This window comes from Pelophylax lessonae, assembly GCF_965119305.1.
Source record: "Pelophylax lessonae genome assembly, chromosome: 4".
Taxonomy (NCBI): domain Eukaryota; kingdom Metazoa; phylum Chordata; class Amphibia; order Anura; family Ranidae; genus Pelophylax; species Pelophylax lessonae.
The window spans coordinates 618,199,828-618,220,540 of record NC_138771.1 but is presented as its reverse complement, the minus strand read 5'-3'; the positions used below and the strand labels follow the sequence as shown (position 1 = coordinate 618,220,540).

Here is a 20,713-nt window from a genome sequence, read left to right as displayed (position 1 = left end):
GCCGCACTGTGTGTGCATCTGCAAGTCCTGGAAGATTTGCAGTCTTTTTAGGAGATTCTAGGCATTCCGTTTATTGATGTGCCAAACTGGTACAGCAAGTTCCGCCCACCTCCTAGAAGTGCTGGATCAGAGAAGCAAACGCCAAAGCACCCCGACCAGAGATCATCCCTTGTCCACCCCCTCTGGGCCCTTCCAGGGAACAAGCCTGCCCAAGTCTCCAGAACGCCGCAGGGCACACCGAGACAACTGAGGCACCCTCCCATTTTTCAACAGTCTCTCAGATAAGTTCTGTATTTCACACACCCCTGACTGTTCTGGCTTAGAGGTTTTTCTTTTTCTTGTTTTTTTTTTTTTTTTTTCTTTCTGAGTTCTCTCTCAAGCTTTACCATGTTCTCCAGATATATGTTATGTGACTGGAACCACATCCCACCTTTGCCAGGGATCCCTCCCCACTGTGCACCCACCATAACTAGACTTCTATAGTCCTCATCCTCGATACTTGATGCTGCAAGCCAGAGCCAGAGGTATGTGTCCATCTAGTTTTCAGTTCTTCCCACTGGGGACCTACCACAGCATCAGCTACTTTACACTGACTTTCTCCAGAAACCCAATCTCACCTCTGCTATGACCTACAAGGCTGCTCACCCTGCATGAAGACTTTCATCTATGGATACCGCTAGGACTCCCATCATCAAATGACCCCTGCCTATCCATACTGCCCTTTCCCTGGATCGTAGATCTACTCCCCTTTCCCCCCTCCTCAAATCCTACCTACAAATGATTCATTAATGGCTGCAGCTTTTTTATTATATTGTTATATGCTTATGTTCCTACTACCAAGATGAGGCTCATGGGGCTGGGTCCTTCAATACCTCCCTGCTCCTGCTACTCCATTGTCCCATCAGAGAATCCCATCACTTCTCTGTTCAGAGCTCCCCCTCCACCCTACATATCATAACAACCATTGCTTGAGACACCTATATCACTTCTATAGTCTATTTCAGACAGATTACAAAATTACACCTATCCTCCGTGGGCCTCCTCTCCTTGATGTCTAACATGGGGACATGGGACTTTCATCCCCCCCTCTATTATATCCTATATACTTTATGTGTTCTAGTTTAAAAGAGTATTTTGGGCCTTTACACCAACCGCATTACCCTACCCTCCTCCAACTCCTGCTAGAGTAGACTACTGCTTGATACTATGTATTCTCTACCATGAAACGGTAATGCTATAAAATCTACTTCATTGGCCTTTACTAACCTCCATACCCACACTAAAGCTGCAGAGGGAGCAATCCACATAGGGTAAGACTGTTTTCCCTAAATTCCCACGACCCCTTCTAAGGTACCCTTTGCTCTCTCATCCTGACACCAAGCCCCCCCCCCCCATCTAATTTATACCTAAATAACCAGAGTTAGGAAGTGGGAAACACGGATGCCCCCCCCCCCCCTTTTATTCTTAAACATAGTTCCTGATTGATAATTTGCTATATGTATAATAACGCAAAGGAACTACTTTGTGTTATAAAATTCAGACCAAAATTCAGCACATGCGCCAGGCAAGGGATGTGCGTCAAACCGGCTAGGCCCAGAGCTGCTATGAGATTTCGCCCATTATCGCACACCACCAGGCCGGGCTTGAGGCTCGCTGGCAGCAACCACTCATTTGTCTGCTGTTCCATGCTCCTCCACAACTCCTGCGCGGTGTGTGGTTTGTCCCCCAAACAGGCAAGTTGTAAAACTGCCTGCTGTCGTTTACCCCTGGCCGTGCTGAAGTTGGTGGTGAAGATGTTACGCTGTCCGGATGAGGAGGCGGTAGAGGATGAGGAAGCGGAGTAGGATGAGTTAGGAACAGGAGGCAAACTGAAGCGCCCTGCAATCCTCGGTGGTGGAAGGACGTGCGCCAAATTGCTATCCGCCTCAGGCCCATACGCCACTGCATTTACCCAGTGTGCCGTTAGGGAGATATAACGCCCCTGACCGTGCTTACTGGTCCACGTATCGGTAGTTAGGTGGACCTTGGCACAGATGGCGTTGCGCAGTGCACACCTGATTTTTACCCCCACTTGGTTGTGCAGGGAAGGGATGGCTTGCCTGGAAAAGTAGTGGCGGCTGGGCACGACGTACTGTGGGACAGCCACCGACATAAGCTTTTTAAAACTGTGCGTCTCCACCAGACGGAATGACAGCATTTCAAAGGCCAATAATTGTGAAATGCTGGCATTCAGGGCCAGGGATCGCGGGTGGGTAGGGGGGTACTTCCTCTTCCTCTCAAGTGTTTGGGAGATGGAAAGCTGAACGCTTCCACGGGACATTGTGGAGATGGTTGTTGGTGACCCAGGTGGTGGTGTTGCTGACAGATCGTCTGTTTGCGGGGTGGCAGGTGCCGGTATGACTACAGATGTGGCTGGAGCGGCCGAGAATGCAGCAGAAGAGGAAGCAGGATGAGCCAGAGACGTTTCTTGGTTTTGAAGGTGTGTACTCCACTGCAGCTCGTACTTTGCACTTAGATGCCTGATCATGCAGGTTGTGCTCAGGTTGAGAAGGTTTATGCCTCGCTTCAGGCTCTGATTGCACAGGGTGCAAACCACTCGTGTCCTGTCATCAGCACATTTTCTAAAGAACTTCCACGCTAGAGAACTCCTTTGACCTGACTTTGGTGTGCTCGTTCCCTTGCTGCGTTGGGCAGTAGCAGGCGTAGTGTCTAGGGCACGGCCGCTCCGCTTCTGCACCCTGCTCCCTCTTCTGCTGTGCTGGTGGCTCTGTGCGACCACTGCCTCTTCCTCCAAACTACTCAGGTCACCTGCATGACGTTCATTCCATGTGGGGTCGAGGACCTCATCGTCCTCCACATCATCTTCCACCCAGTCTTCACCCCTGCCCTCCTTGTCGGTCTCCACAATGCTGAACGCCTCAGCAGTTGGCACCTGCATTTCGTCATCATCGGAGACGTGCTGCGATGGTCCTTGCATGTACTCATCTTGAGAAATAAGTGGTTGGGCATCGCTGCACTCAATCTCTTCAACTTCTGGGGCAGGGCTAAGTGGATGGCCCTGGGAAACCCTGCTGACAGAGTCCTCAAAAAGAAGAAGAGACTGCTGTATGGATTGGGGCTCAGACTGCTTGCCTGATTTCCAAGGGGGTGTGGTGAAAGACGGTTGGACATTGGCTGCAGGTGCCAACTCTGACCTTTCTGCAGTAGACTGGGTGGGAGACAATGTGAAGGAACCGGAGGCACTGTCAGCAACCCAATCTACTATCGCCTGTACTTCTTCAGGCCTCATCACATCTAGAGGCACATGATGCCCTACCAAATACTGATGCAGGTTCTGTCGCCTACTCACACTTGAGGAAGGTGTTTGACTTGTGCGTGTAGCTGGCACAGATCGACCACGTCCTCTCCTTGCAACAGGAGCTCTACCAGCAGCACCACGACCCAGGCCACGGCCCTTATTTGACGGTCTCCTCATATTTCTGTAATTTAAGATCTTGCCCTAGAAAGGTGTTTATTGAATAGCGGAACAAAACAACAACAGTATCGCACGGGTGTATCTGACAGTCAAATATGCAAACTATGCTGCAATTTAATGTTTTTTACACCAAAAGGGTGTATATTGAATAGCGGAATAGGATAAAAAACTGTGTATCTCACACGTACAAACACAGACTAGGCCCGCTTACATTTTTTTCTACCCTAAAGGGAGGATGAGGAAGAGGAGTAGGAGGAGTTGGGAACAGGAGGCAAACTGAAGTGCCCTGCAATCCTTGGCGGGGGAAGGAGATGCGCCAAACTAATTTAAAAGGTGTATCTCACACGTACCGATACAGACTATGCCGTAATTAAATTTTTTACACTCCAAAAGGGTGTATATTGAATAGCGGAATAGGAAAAATTTTATAATACGGTGTATCTCACACGTACAAACACAGACTAGGCCCCGCCGATTACAATTTTTTGTACCCTAAAGGCAGGATGAGGAAGAGGAGTAGGAGGAGCAGGCAGGAGGCAGACTGAAGCACCCTCAAAACCTCGGCAGTATGAGATGCGCCCCAAAAATTGGAAAGGTGTATCTCACACGTACCGACACAGACTATCACGCAATTTAATTGTTTATACCCAAAGGTTTTAATTAAATAGCGGAATAGAAAATATGATAAAAAAAAAAGTGTATGTATCTCACACGTACACAACCACACTAGGCCCCAATTACTATTGTTTGTACCCCTAAAAGGATGGATGAGGAGTAGGAGTATGGAACAGGCAGCACCCTCAAATCTTCAGAAGTATGAGATGAACCCCAAAAACTTGGAAAGGTGGATCTCACACGTACCGACACAGACTATCCCGCAATTTAATTGATCCCCAAAGGTTTTTATTGAATAGCGGAATAGGAAATATGATCAAAAAAAGTGTATGTATCTCACACGTACACCACCACACTAGGCCCCAATTACTATTGTTTGTACCCCTAAAAGGATGGATGAGGAGTAGGAGGAGTATGGAACAGGCAGCACCCTCAAATCTTCAGAAGAATGAGATGAACCTCAAAAACTTGGAAAAGTTGATCTCACACGTACCGACACAGACTATCCCGCAATTTAATTGATCCCCAAAGGTTTTTATTGAATAGCAGAATAGGAAATATGATCAAAAAAAGTGTATGTATCTCACACGTACACCACCACACTAGGCCCCAATTACTATTGTTTCTACCCCTAAAAGGATGGATGAGGAGTAGGAGGAGTATGGAACAGGCAGCACCCTCAAATGTTCAGAAGTATGAGATTGTGTTTACTGTACCCCACAAAGATTGTGTTCACTGCACCCCAAAAGGATTTTGTTCACTGCACCCCAAAAAGATTGTTTTCACTGTACCCCACAAAGATTGTGTTCACTGCACCCTAAAAGGATTTTGTTCACTGCACCCCAAAAAGATTGTGTTCACTGCACCCCACAAAGATTGTGTTCACTGCACCCCAAAAGGATTTTGTTCACTGCACCCCACAAAGATTGTGTTCACTGTACCCCACAAAGATTGTGTTCACTGCACCCCACAAAGATTGTGTTCACTGCACCCCAAAAGGATTTTGTTCACTGCACCCCACAAAGATTGTGTTCACTGCACCCCACAAAGATTGTGTTCACTGTACCCCACAAAGATTGTTCACTGCACCCCACAAAGATTGTGTTCACTGCACCCCACAAAGGATTTTGTTCACTGCACCCCAAAAAGATTGTGTTCACTGCACCCCACAAAGATTGTGTTCACTGCACCCCAAAATGATTTTGTTCACTGCACCCCACAAAGATTGTGTTCACTGTACCCCACAAAGATTGTTCACTGCACCCCACAAAGATTGTGTTCACTGCACCCCAAAAGGATTTTGTTCACTGCACCCCACAAAGATTGTGTTCACTGCACCCCACAAAGGATTTTGTTCACTGCACCCCACAAAGATTGTTCACTGCACCCCACAAAGATTGTGTTCACTGCACCCCAAAAGGATTTTGTTCACTGCACCCCACAAAGATTGTGTTCACTGTACCCCACAAAGATTGTTCACTGCACCCCACAAAGATTGTGTTCACTGCACCCCACAAAGGATTTTGTTCACTGCACCCCAAAAAGATTGTGTTCACTGCACCCCACAAAGATTGTGTTCACTGCACCCCAAAATGATTTTGTTCACTGCACCCCACAAAGATTGTGTTCACTGTACCCCACAAAGATTGTTCACTGCACCCCACAAATATTGTGTTCACTGCACCCCAAAAGGATTTTGTTCACTGCACCCCACAAAGATTGTGTTCACTGTACCCCACAAAGATTGTTCACTGCACCCCACAAAGATTGTGTTCACTGCACCCCACAAAGGATTTTGTTCACTGCACCCCACAAAGATTGTGTTCACTGCACCCCACAAAGATTGTGTTCACTGTACCCCACAAAGATTGTGCACTGCACCCCACAAAGATTGTGTTCACTGCACACCACAAAGGATTTTGTTCACTGCACCCCAAAAAGATTGTGTTCACTGCACCCCACAAAGATTGTGTTCACTGCACCCCAAAAGGATTTTGTTCACTGCACCCCACAAAGATTGTGTTCACTGTACCCCACAAAGATTGTGTTCACTGTACCCCACAAAGATTGTTCACTGCACCCCACAAAGATTGTGTTCACTGCACCCCAAAAGGATTTTGTTCACTGCACCCCACAAAGATTGTGTTCACTGCACCCCACAAAGATTGTGTTCACTGTACCCCACAAAGATTGTTCACTGCACCCCACAAAGATTGTTCACTGCACCCCACAAAGATTGTGTTCACTGCACCCCAAAAGGATTTTGTTCACTGCGCCCCACAAAGATTGTGTTCACTGTACCCCACAAAGATTGTTCACTGCACCCCACAAAGATTGTGTTCACTGCACCCCACAAAGGATTTTGTTCACTGCACCCCACAAAGATCGTGTTCACTGTACCCCACAAAGATTGTGATAACTGTACCCCACAAAGATTGTTCACTGCACCCCACAAATATTGTGTTCACTGCACCCCAAAAGGATTTTGTTCACTGCACCCCACAAAGATTGTGTTCACTGTACCCCACAAAGATTGTTCACTGCACCCCACAAAGATTGTGTTCACTGCACCCCACAAAGGATTTTGTTCACTGCACCCCACAAAGATTGTGTTCACTGCACCCCACAAAGATTGTGTTCACTGTACCCCACAAAGATTGTGCACTGCACCCCACAAAGATTGTATTCACTGCACACCACAAAGGATTTTGTTCACTGCACCCCAAAACGATTGCGTTCACTGCACCCCACAAAGATTGTGTTCACTGCACCCCAAAAGGATTTTGTTCAATGCACCCCACAAAGATTGTGTTCACTGTACCCCACAAAGATTGTGTTCACTGTACCCCACAAAGATTGTTCACTGCACCCCACAAAGATTGTGTTCACTGCACCCCAAAAGGATTTTGTTCACTGCACCCCACAAAGATTGTGTTCACTGTACCCCACAAAGATTGTTCACTGCACCCCACAAAGATTGTTCACTGCACCCCACAAAGATTGTGTTCACTGCACCCCAAAAGGATTTTGTTCACTGCGCCCCACAAAGATTGTGTTCACTGTACCCCACAAAGATTGTGTTCACTGCACCCCAAAAGGATTTTGTTCACTGCACCCCAAAAAGATTGTGTTCACTGCACCCCACAAAGATTGTGTTCACTGCACCCCAAAAGGATTTTGTTCACTGCACCCCAAAAAGATTGTGTTCACTGCACCCTAAAAGGATTTTGTTCACTGCACCCCAAAAAGATTGTGTTCACTGCACCCCACAAAGATTGTGTTCACTGCACCCCAAAAGGATTTCGTTCACTGCACCCCAAAAAGATTGTGTTCACTGCACCAAGATTGTGTTCACTGCACCCCAAAAAGATTGTGTTCACTGCAGCCCACACAGAAAAATGGATGTGGATCACTGACACCTGCCTATCTCCTATCCCACACCACACAGCAATATTGATTGTAGTTTGTAGAACACACTTTCCCTAAAATTCAGCAGACTCTATCCCTAACAGGATTGAGAAGAGATCGTAGATCAGGACTAAGTGCAGACCCCACACAGCAATATCGATTGTAGTTTGTAGAACACCCTTTCCCTAAAATTCAGCAGACTCTATCCCTAAAATGCCTACAACTCGCCCTGCCTAAAAAACTCCGACCTGTCCCTCAATTCTATCCGGACACAAATGTTTTTTTCCTGCCTGTCTTTCCCTAATCAGCAGCCAGCACATTGATGTGTGCTCTCTACCTGATCTAAGCAGCAGAATGACGCCGCTGCGGCGCTGCCTCGAACTTATAAAGACTTGGTCACATGCTTCAGATGGCCAATCACAGCTACTGATACATTTGCAGGCATGGCTGGGATGGCTTAAGGCACACCAGTTAAACGCTTGTTGATTGGCTGTTGAAAGCCCGCCATGAAAAGAGCGCCAAAGCATGCAAAACCCGGAAATAAAACGACCGAACACGGATTTTTACCCGAACATACAGTAAAGTGTCCGTGTCCGTGTTCGGGTAAAAAAAATCCAATTATTCGGTACGAACACAAATAATACAGTCCGTGTTCGCTCAACACTATTCATAAGATATCACCCACCATTCCACCTACATATTGGAGATGTAACAATGACATAGGCTTTCTCCTACACATTTGGTGGTCATGCCCCTGACTCCAAACATACTGGAAAGAAGTATATTGTATCATTACACGGATAACGACGTATACCTTCGATTTTTCTCCAGCCCAATTTCTGCTTCACCACACCTACCTCTCTAGAACAGCTTACCACCAATCATTTGCTATGAACCTAGTCAATGCAGCAAAAATGTGTGTCCTGGTACTATGGCACTCCACCACTCCTCCAACAATCTCAGACTGGTTTCGTCGGATAGGAATAGTAGTCGAAGCGGAGGAACTTGGCCATCAGGCAAGGGAGACCCCTGCTAAATTCACAAAGACCTGGGCATGTTGGTTCCATTTTAGTAAAACTGCAGACTATGCAAAAGCCATGAATCCCCCATAGCTTTGTCCATACTTAGACCTAGGAGAGTGGGATGGATAATCTCCTCCCCTCCCTTACTTTCTATAACCAGTAACGCCCTCCTTCCCCTCCTTCTTTCTTTCTTTCTTTTTTTCTCCTCCCCTCCTCTCCTCACACCTTCACTTCCTACTCCTTTCCCCCACCTATCCCCTCCCATCCCACCCCCTCTTTTTTCTTTCTTCTAACTTCACTTCCTCCTGCCATTCTACCAGATGAGCTTACAACACGAAACTCATATACTGTACTTTAGCCAAGCCAGGTTATTGACAGATAACTTGGCTTTCAAATTCCCCAATCCAATAACAGCTCTCCTCCCCACTGTCAACTTCTAAACACCAGTCAGACAGCATCACAGCATAGATCTTTACATACCCCTCCCTGCACCCTGACCTTAGGTCATAGGGGTGTTTGTTCTGATGCAGTTGATATGCATCTATATATGCACATCATCCGTTCTATATTATGCTAAGTCCCTCACCTGCCCATAGTACATAAGTTTGCTACGCAGGTATTTGACCTATTGCTTCACTGTGTCCATGTGACAGATGATGAGAAATGACCAAATTCTATATTGTTATATGAATGTGCCTTACTGTTCTCTCGCACTTTTAGCCTTGGGTTTTGGTTCCCATTGAGTTGAAAGGAAAGTTCCATCGCCTCTCTCTATTGATTGAGATATTGTTTTGTTAGTCTTTGAAACCAAATTACATAGTTACTTAGTAGTTGAGGTTGAATAAAGACGATAGTCTGTCCAGTTCAACCTGTGTAGGTGTGTTTTGATGCAATCATCTCACATACCCCTGAATGTTTTGATCCTTGAGATGTATGTCCAATAGTCTTTTAAAAGTAGCCATACTCCCTGCAGTAACTACCATTTGTGGTAGAGAATTCCACAATCTTGTAGCCCTTACTGTGAAAAAAACCCTACATGACCTAAGGTTAAATCTCTTCTCCTCTAATCTCATTGTATGGCCACGTGTCCTCATGCATTTGTTTCGACTGAACAGTGTTGGGATGTTGAGATCACCGTTGAGGTACTTGTATATTGCTATCATGTCCCCTCTCAGGAGTCTCCTTTCCAGGGAGAATAAAGCAAGTGCTTGTAAGCACTCTTCATAATTAGAATCCTCCAATCCCCTAATTGGTTTAGTTGCTCTCCTCTGGACTCTCTCCAGCTCCATCACCTCCCTTCTGAGGACTGGCGACCAGAAATAGACAGAATATTCCAGATGTGTTCGGACCATACTCAAGTGTGGTCGGACCAAAATATATTGGAATAAAACAATCAAATATAATATATTATACCTTCCTATCTATGTATTAATGCTAAAAGCATAAGGAATAAAATAGTTAATGTTGATTGAGAGAGTTTAGTCTTGCTTTAATGTGAAAACAATGTGATTGTGTTCCTTTTGATGGCTATAAACTTTGCAATCCGAAACATACAATTTAAATTTTGTTTGCTTCAAATCTATAAAAACTATAAAAACTAAATAGCAGAAGCCCAATTTTAACAATCCACTCATTTTGTATTTGGTTAGATAGACTTTCGTCCTGCAAAATTCTTGGTAGATCTAAAGAAAATTATTTAATTATACTGCATGGTAGGAGCAGAAGGTGATAAAGGAAAAAAAAATGGTGATTTTCCTTGAGTGTTTAGAAAACAGTAAAAAATTAACAATTCACTAAGAATTTCTTTGCTTTCCTAATATGAATAAAAATGTTTAAGAATAATACTACTAAAAATACGAATGCTTATTGTTGTTAAAATACATACTCAAAAACATATACAGTATATATATAAAATGCAATAAAAATTTAAGACTGGCAAGTCTCTGCACATAATAATTCTAAATCTGGACATTAACGTGTACATTCACCCTTTTCATGAAAAAAAAAAAAACTAACAGCATACTCCCCACCCCCATCCCCTCGGTCCCTGTTGTACTTACCTCCATAGGTTATGAGATGTCAGGGCCCTCGCAGCCATCGTAGCAAACCAGGGATTTGAAATACGTGCTTTTCTACCCCTTCTTTCTGCAGGGCATCCAGGATGGATCAGAGCACTTCTCATTGGTCAAATTGGTCACATATCAGCGTTGACCAATCAGGAGCGCTCTGATCTGTCCAGAAAGACCTCTAGAATAAGAAGTAAAGGAGCAGGAATTTCTAATCCCTGGATCGCTAGAAGTGTTGCATGAATGCTGACATCTCATCACCCACGAAGGTAAGTACAGAGGGAACTTGGAATAAATCCACTTAATCCATCAGGTGAAAAAAATGTTATCCAAAGGAAGAAAAAAAAAAAAAAAACAATGAAAGGGTATGGTGAAAATATAGCAAAATATTAGTGAGCTCACACTCACCTGGCTGTGTACTTGGTGGCTTTTTGGTAGTAGAGGTTGTAGCTGGTTTGGTTGTTCTAGTGTTGTTTTCTGTGGTAATGACTTGGGTAGTAGGCATGAATGTTGTTGGTGTTGACTGGGTTGAAGTCTTAGCAGACTGACTAGTGGATAATATGGTGGAAGGCAGTGTAGAGGACTGTATAGTTGTATTAGAAGTGGGACTAATTTCAGTAGAATGATTAGTGGATATTATGGTGGATGGTTGTGTAGTGGACTGTATAGTTGATTTGGAAGTGGGTCTAACTTCAGTAGAATGATTGGTGGATATTATGGTGGATTGTTGTTTAGTGGACTGTATAGTTGTATTTGAAGTGGGTCTAACTTCAGTAGATTGATTAGTGGATAATATGGTGGAGGGTAGTGTGGAGGACTGTGTGGTTGTATTAGAAGAAGGTCTACTTACAGTAGACTGATTAGTGGATAATATGGTGGAGGACTGTGTAGAGGACTGTATAGTTGTATTGGAAGTGGGTCTAATTACAGTAGATTGATTAGTGGTTAATATGGTAAAGGGTTGTGTAGAGGACTGTGTAGTTGTATTAGAAGTTGAACTACTTTCAGTAAATTGATTAGTGGATAATATGGTGGATGGTTGTGTAGGGGACTGTGTAGTTCTATTAGAAGTTGGTCTAATATCAGTAAATTGATTGGTAGAAAATATAGTAGAGAGTTGTGTAGAGGACTGCGTAGTTGTATTAAAAGTGGGTCTACTTTCAGTAAACTGATTAGTTAATATTATGGTGGAGGATGGTATAGAGGACTGTGTACCTATGGGTACAGTTTCACTAGAATATACAGTGAATGAAACTGTGGGTATCTCTGTTGTGGACTTCATAGATGTATCAGAAGTGGGTACAGTTTCAGTAGAATAACCAGTTAATGAAGTTGTAGGTGCCTCTGTTGTAGACTGTATGGATAGAGCAGAGGTGGCTAAAGTTTCAGTAGAGTGTTCAGTAAACAAAGTTGTTGATATTTCTGGTGTGGACAGTATAGATGTAACAGGGGTCGAAATAGTTTCAGTAGAATGATTAGTGAATGAGGTTGTGGATATCTCTGTTGAGGACTGTATGGATATATCTGAGGTGGGTACAGTTTCAGTGGAATGGGCAGTGAAGGAGGTTGTAGGTATCTCTGTTGAGGACTGTATGGCTATATCTGAGGTGGGTACAGTTTCAGTAGAATGATCAGTTAATGAGGTTGTGGGAATCTCTGTTGATGACTGTATGGATATCTCTGAGGTGGGTAGAGTTTCAGTGGAACGTTCAATGAATGATGTTGAGGGTATCACTGTTGTGGAATGTATGGATATAGCTGAGGTGGGTACAGTTTCAGTAGAATGATCACTTAATGAAGTTGTGGGTATCTCTGTTGAGGGTTGTATGGATATATCTGAGGTGGATTCTGGTGTGGACAGTATAGATGTAACAGGGGTCGAAATAGTTTCAGTAGAATGATTAGTGAATGAGGTTGTGGATATCTCTGTTGAGGACTGTATGGATATATCTGAGGTGGGTATAGTTTCAGAAGAATGATCAGGTATTGAGGTTGTTCTTATCTCTGTTGTAGATTTTATGGATGTTTCTGTGGTAGGAAAAGTTTCACTAGAGTGTTCAGTGACTGAAATAGTTGGAATCTGTGTTGTGGACTGCATGGACGTGTCGGAGCTGGGTACAGTTTCAGTGGAATGGGCAGTGAAGGAGGTTGTAGGTATCTCTGTTGAGGACTGTATGGCTATATCTGAGGTGGGTACAGTTTCAGTAGAATGATCAGTTAATGAGGTTGTGGGAATCTCTGTTGATGACTGTATGGATATCTCTGAGGTGGGTAGAGTTTCAGTGGAACGTTCAATGAATGATGTTGAGGGTATCACTGTTGTAGAATGTATGGATATAGCTGAGGTGGGTACAATTTCAGTAGAATGATCACTTAATGAAGTTGTGGGTATCTCTGTTGAGGGTTGTATGGATATATCTGAGGTGGATACAGTTTCAGTAGGATGATCAGTTAATGAGGTTGTGTGTATCCCTGTTGAGGACTGTATGGATATGTCTGAGATGAGCTCAGTTTCAGTTGAATGACCAGTTAACAAAGTGCTGGATATTTCTGTTGTGGACTGTAAGGATATATCTGAGGTGGGTACAGTTTCAGAAGAATTTTCAGTTAATGAGGTTGTAGTTATCTCTGTTGAGGACTGTATGGATATATCTGAGGTGGGTACCATTTCAGTAGAATGACCAGTTAATAAGGTTGTAGGTATCTCTGTTGAGGGCTGTTTGGAAATATCTGAGGTGGATACAGTTTCTGTGGGATATTCAGTGAATGAGGTTATTGATACCTCTGTTGAGGACTGTATGGATATATCTGAGGTGGGTACACTTTCAGTAGAATGATCAGTTAATAAGGTTGTGGGTATCTCTGTTGAAGATTGTATGAATATATCTGAGGTGGGTTCAGTTTCAGTAGAATGATCAGTTAATAAGGTTGTGGGTATCTCTGTTGAAGATTGTATGGATATATCTGAGGAAGGTACAGTTTCAGTAGAAAAATCAGTTAATGAGGTTGTGGCTCTCTCTGTTGTGGACTGTATGAAAGTATCTGAGGTGGGTACAGTTTCAGTAGAATGTTCAGTGAATGAGGTTGTTGGCATCTCTGTTGTAGACTGCATGGATATAACAGAGGTGGGTACAGTTTCAGTAGAATGTTCAGTGAATGAGGTTGTTGATATTTCGGTTGTAGACTGTATAGATGTAATAGGGGTGGGAGCAGTTTCTGTAGAGTGATCAATTAATGAGATTGTGGTTATATCTGTTGAGGATTGTATGAATTTATCTGAAGTGGGTACAGTTTTAGTAGGATGTTCAGTTAATGAGGTTTTGGTTATCTTTGTTGAGGACTGTATGGATATATCTGAGGTGGGTACCATTTCAGTAGAATGTTCAGTTAATGAGGTTGTGGATATCTCCGTTGAGGACTGTATAGATATATCTGAGGTGGATACAGTTTCAGTAGAATGATCAGTTAATGAAGTTCTAGGTATCTCTGTTGTGTACTGCATGGATATATCTGTGGTAGTTAGAGTTTCAGTAGAATGTTCAGTGAATGAGGTTGTGGGTATCACTGTTGAATACTTTATGGATGTATCTGAAGCAGGCACCGTTTCTGTGGGATATTCAGTGAATGAGGTTGTTGTTACCTCTTTTGAGGAGTGTATGGATATATCTGATGTGGGTGCAGTTTCAGTAGAAAGATCAGTTATTGAGGTCGTAGGTATCTCTGTTGTGGAATGTATGGATATATCTGTGGTGGGTACAGTTTCAATATAATGATCAGTTAATGAGGTTGTGGCTATCTCTGTTGTGGATTGTATGGATATATCTGAGTTGGGTACAGTTTTAGTAGAATGTTCAGTGAATGAGGTTGTTGATATCTCTGTTGTAGACTGTATGAATATAACAGTTGTGGGTACATGTTTAGTAGAGTGTTCAGGAAATGAAGCTGTTGACATTTCTGTTGTGGATTGTATAGATCCATCAGAGGTGGGAGCAGTTTCCATAGAGTGATCAATGAAAGAGGTTGTGGGTATCTCTTTTGTGGACTGTATGGATATAGCTGAGGTGGATGCAGTTTCAGTAGAATGATCACCTAATGAAGTTGTGGGTACCTCTGTTGAGGGTTGTATTGATATATCGGAGGTGGGTACAGTTTCAGTAGAATGATCAGTTAATGAGGTTGTGGGTATCCCTGTTGAGGACTGTATGGATATATCTGAGGTGGGTTCGGTTTCAGTTGAATGACCAGTTAACAAAGTTGTGGATATTTCTGTTGTGGAGTGTAAGGATATATCTGAGGTGGGTACAGTCTTAGTAGAATGTTCAGTGAATGAGGTTGTTGGAATCCCTGTTGTAGACTGTATGGAGGTAACAGAGGTGGGTAGAGTTTCAGTAGAGTGTTCAGGAAATGAAGTTGTTGAGATTTCTGTTGTGAACTGCATAGATGTATCAGGGGTGGGAGCAGTGTCTGTAGAGTGATCAATGAAAGAGGTTGTTGGTATCTCTGTTGTGGACTGTATGGATATATCTGAGGTAGGTACAGTTTCAGAAGAATGATCAGGTATTGAGGTTGTTGTTATCTCTGTTGTAGATTGTATGGATGTTTCTGTGGTAGGTAATGTTTCACTAGAGTGTTCAGTGACTGAAGTAGTTGGAATCCATGTTGTGGACAGCATGGACATGTCAGAGGTTGGTACAGTTTCAGTGGAATGGGCAGTGAAAGAGGTTATAGGTATCTCTGTTGAGGACTGTATGGCTATATCTGAGGTGGGTACAGTTTCAGTAGAATGATCAGTTAATGATGTTGTGGGTATCTCTGTTGAGGACTGTATGGCTATATCTGAGGTGGGTACAGTTTCAGTAGAATGATCAGTTAATGATGTTGTGGGTATCTCTGTTGACGACTGTATGGGTATATCTGAGGTGAGTAGAGTTTCAGTGGAACTTTCAATAAATGAGGTTGTGGGTATCTCTGTTGTGAATTGTATGGATGTAGCTGAGGTGGGTACAGTTTCAGTAGAATGATCACTTAATGAAATTGTGGGTATCACTGTTGAGGGGTGTATAGATATATCTGAGGAGGATACAGTTTCAGCAGAATGATCAGTTAATGAGGTTGTGGGTATCCCTGTTGAGGACTGTATGGATATATCTGAGGTGGGTTCAGTTTCAGTTGAATGACCAGTTAACAAAGTTGTGGATATTTCTGTTGTGGACTGTAAGGATATATCTGAGGTGGGCAGAGTTTCAGTAGAATGATCAGTTAATAAGGTCGTTGGTACATCTGTTGTAGACTGTATGGATATAACAGAGGTGGGTATAGTTTCAGTAGAGTGTTCAGGAAATGAAGTTAATGATATTTTGGTTGTAGAATGTATAGATGTAAAAGGAGTGGGAGCAGTTTCTGTAGAGTGATCAATGAATAAGGTTGTGGGTATATCTGTTGAGTATTGTATGGATATATCTGAGGTAGGTACCGTTTCAGTAGAATAATCAGCTAATGAGGTTGTGGGTATTTCTGTTGAGGACTGTTTGGATATATCTGAGGTGGATACAGTTTCAGTAGAATGATTAGTTAATGAGGTTCTGAGTATCTCTCTTGTGGACTGCATGGATATATCTGAGGTGGTTAGGGTTTCAGTAGAATATTCAGTGAATGAGGTTGTGGGTATCTCTGTTGAAGACTTTATGGATATATCTGAGGTGGGTAGAGTTTCCGTAGAATGATCAGGTAATGAGGTTTTGGGTATCTGTGTTGAGGACTGTATAGATACATCTGAGGTAAATACAGTTTCTGTAGAATTTTCAGTGAATGAGGTTGTTGGTATCTCTCTTGAGGACTGAATGGATATATCTGAGGTGGGTACAGTTTCAGAAGAATGATCAGTTAATGAGGTTGTTGGTATCTCTGTTGTGGACTGTATGGATATATCTGAGGTGGGTACAGTTTCAGTAGAATGTTCTGTGAATGAGGTTGTTGGTATCTCTGTTGTAGACTGTATGGATATAACAGAGGTGGGTACAGTTCCAGTATAATGTTCAGGAAATGAATTTGTTGATATTTCGGTTGTAGGCTGTATAGATGTAATAAGGGTGGGAGAAGTTTCCGTAGAGTGATCAATGAATGAGATTGTGGTTATCATTGTTGAGGACTGTATGGATATATCTGAGGTGGGTACAGTTTCAGTAGAATGATCAGTTAATGAAGTTCTGGGTATCTCTGTTGAATACTTTATGGATATATCTGAGGTGGGCACAGTTTCTGTAGTATGTTCTGTGAATGAGGTTGTTGGAACCTCTGTTGAGGACTGTATAGCTATATCTGATGTGGGTACAGTTTCAGTAGAATGATCAGTTAATGAAGTTGTGGGTATCTCTGTTGAGTACTTGCTGGATATATCTGACGTGGGTACAGTTTCAGTAGACTGATTAGTTAATGAATTTGTGGGTATCTCTGTTGTGGACTGTATGGATATATCTGAGGTGGGTACAGTTTCGGTAGAATGATCAGTTAATAAGGTTGTGGATATCTCAGTTGTGGACTGTATGGATATATCTGAGGTGGGTACAGTTTCAGTAGAATGATCAGTTAATGAGGTTGTGGATATCTCTGTTGAGGACTGTATGGATAGATCTGAGGTGGGTCCATTTTCAGTAGAATGATCAGTTAATGAGGTTGTGGATATCTCAGTTGTGGACTGTATGGATATATCTGAGGCAGGTAAAGTTTCAGTAGAATGATCAGTTAATGAGGTTGTTGGTATCTCTGTTGAAGACTGCTTGGATATAACAGAGGTGGGTACAGTTTTAGTAGAGTGTTCAGTGAATGAGGTTGTGGGTATCTCTGTTGAAGACTTTATGGATATATCTGAGGTGAGTAGAGTTTCCGTAGAATGATCAGGTAATGAGGTTTTGGGTATCTGTGTTGAGGACTGTATAGATACATCTGAGGTAAATACAGTTTCTGTAGAATTTTCAGTGAATGAGGTTGTTGGTATCTCTCTTGAGGACTGAATGGATATATCTGAGGTGGGTACAGTTTCAGAAGAATGATCAGTTAATGAGGTTGTTGGTATCTCTGTTGTAGACTGTATGGATATAACAGAGGTGGGTACAGTTTCAGTAGAATGTTCAGGAAATGAATTTGTTGATATTTCGGTTGTAGGCAGTATAGATGTAATAGGAGTGGGAGAAGTTTCCGTAGAGTGATCAATGAATGAGATTGTTGTTATCATTGTTGAGGACTGTATGGATATATCTGAGGTGGGTACAGTTTCAGTAGAATGATCAGTTAATGAAGTTCTGGGTATCTCTGTTGAATACTTTATGGATATATCTGAGGTGGGCACAGTTTCTGTAGTATGTTCTGTGAATGAGGTTGTTGGAACCTCTGTTGAGGACTGTATAGCTATATCTGATATGGGTACAGTTTCAGTAGAATGATCAGTTAATGAAGTTGTGGGTATCTCTGTTGAGGACTGTATGGATAAATCTGACATGGGTACAGTTTCGGTAGAATGATCAGTTAATAAGATTTTGGATATTTCAGTTGTGGACTGTATGGATATATCTGAGGTGGGTACAGTTTCAGTAGAATGATCAGTTAATGAGGTTGTGGATATCTCTGTTGAGGACTGTATGGATATATCTGAGGTGGTTAAAGTTTCAGTAGAATGTTCAGTGAATGAGGTTGTGGGTATCTCTGTTGAGGACTGTACAGATATTTCTAAGGTGGGTACAGTTTCTTTAGAATGTTCAGTGAATGAGGTTGTGGGTATCTCTGTTGAGGACTGTATGGATATATCGGAGATGGGTACAGTTTCAGGAGAATAATCAGTGAATGAGCTTGTTGGTATATCTGTTGAAGACTGTATGGATATAACAGTGGTGGGTACATTTTCAGTAGAGTATTCAGGATATGAGGTTGTGGGTATCCCTGTTGTGGACTGTATAGATATATCTGAGGTGGGTTCAGTTTCAGTTGAATGACCAGTTAACAAAGCTGTGGATATTTCTGTTGTGGACTGTAAGGATATATCTGAGGTGGGTACAGTTTTAGTAGAATTTTCAGTGAATGAGGTTGTTGGCATCCCTGTTGTAGACTGTATGGAGGTAACAGAGGTGGGTAGAGTTTCAGTAGAGTGTTCAGGAAATGAAATTGTTGAGGTTTCTGTTGTGGACTGCATAGATGTATCAGGGGTGGGAGCAGTGTTTGTAGAGTGATTAATGAAAGAGGTTGTGGGTATCTGTGTTGTGGACTGTATGGATATATCTGAGGTGGGTACAGTTTCATTAGATTGATCAGTTAAAGAGGTTGTGTGTATCTCTGTTGTAGATTGCATAAATATATCTGAGGTAGGTACAATTTCAATAGAATGATCAGTTAATGAGGTTGTGGGTATTCCTGTTGAGGACTGTATGGAAATATCTGAGGTGGGTACAGTTTCGGTAGAATGATCAGTTAAAGAGGTTATGGGTATCTCTGTTGAGTACTTGCTGGATATATCTGACGTGGGTACAGTTTCAGTAGACTGATTAGTTAATGAATTTGTGGGTATCTCTGTTGTGGACTGTATGGATATATCTGAGGTGGGTACAGTTTCGGTAGAATGATCAGTTAATAAGGTTGTGGATATCTCAGTTGTGGACTGTATGGATATATCTGAGGTGGGTACAGTTTCAGTAGAATGATCAGTTAATGAGGTTGTGGATATCTCTGTTGAGGACTGTATGGATAGATCTGAGGTGGGTCCATTTTCAGTAGAATGATCAGTTAATGAGGTTGTGGATATCTCAGTTGTGGACTGTATGGATATATCTGAGGCAGGTAAAGTTTCAGTAGAATGATCAGTTAATGAGGTTGTTGGTATCTCTGTTGAAGACTGCTTGGATATAACAGAGGTGGGTACAGTTTTAGTAGAGTGTTCAGTGAATGAGGTTGTGGGTATCTCTGTTGAAGACTTTATGGATATATCTGAGGTGAGTAGAGTTTCCGTAGAATGATCAGGTAATGAGGTTTTGGGTATCTGTGTTGAGGACTGTATAGATACATCTGAGGTAAATACAGTTTCTGTAGAATTTTCAGTGAATGAGGTTGTTGGTATCTCTCTTGAGGACTGAATGGATATATCTGAGGTGGGTACAGTTTCAGAAGAATGATCAGTTAATGAGGTTGTTGGTATCTCTGTTGTAGACTGTATGGATATAACAGAGGTGGGTACAGTTTCAGTAGAATGTTCAGGAAATGAATTTGTTGATATTTCGGTTGTAGGCAGTATAGATGTAATAGGAGTGGGAGAAGTTTCCGTAGAGTGATCAATGAATGAGATTGTTGTTATCATTGTTGAGGACTGTATGGATATATCTGAGGTGGGTACAGTTTCAGTAGAATGATCAGTTAATGAAGTTCTGGGTATCTCTGTTGAATACTTTATGGATATATCTGAGGTGGGCACAGTTTCTGTAGTATGTTCTGTGAATGAGGTTGTTGGAACCTCTGTTGAGGACTGTATAGCTATATCTGATATGGGTACAGTTTCAGTAGAATGATCAGTTAATGAAGTTGTGGGTATCTCTGTTGAGGACTGTATGGATAAATCTGACATGGGTACAGTTTCGGTAGAATGATCAGTTAATAAGATTTTGGATATTTCAGTTGTGGACTGTATGGATATATCTGAGGTGGGTACAGTTTCAGTAGAATGATCAGTTAATGAGGTTGTGGATATCTCTGTTGAGGACTGTATGGATATATCTGAGGTGGTTAAAGTTTCAGTAGAATGTTCAGTGAATGAGGTTGTGGGTATCTCTGTTGAGGACTGTATGGATATATCGGAGATGGGTACAGTTTCAGGAGAATAATCAGTGAATGAGCTTGTTGGTATATCTGTTGAAGACTGTATGGATATAACAGTGGTGGGTACATTTTCAGTAGAGTATTCAGGATATGAGGTTGTGGGTATCCCTGTTGTGGACTGTATAGATATATCTGAGGTGGGTTCAGTTTCAGTTGAATGACCAGTTAACAAAGCTGTGGATATTTCTGTTGTGGACTGTAAGGATATATCTGAGGTGGGTACAGTTTTAGTAGAATTTTCAGTGAATGAGGTTGTTGGCATCCCTGTTGTAGAC

General features: G+C 42.4%; 1 protein-coding gene across 1 annotated transcript in view; it reads right to left on the bottom strand.

The window, feature by feature from the left end:
* Positions 1-19,923, bottom strand: part of LOC309552843 (uncharacterized protein) — a gene marked incomplete at both ends in the record, with an annotated part of 52,413 nt that extends 32,490 nt beyond the window's left edge. The window contains 4 exons of the mRNA XM_082253751.1: positions 10,995-11,967; positions 14,422-15,164; positions 15,612-15,812; positions 16,047-19,923. Coding sequence (XP_082109877.1) covers positions 10,995-11,967; positions 14,422-15,164; positions 15,612-15,812; positions 16,047-19,923 — 5,794 coding nt within the window. The remainder of the gene's footprint in view (positions 1-10,994; positions 11,968-14,421; positions 15,165-15,611; positions 15,813-16,046) is intronic.
* Positions 19,924-20,713: the final 790 nt, after the last annotated feature.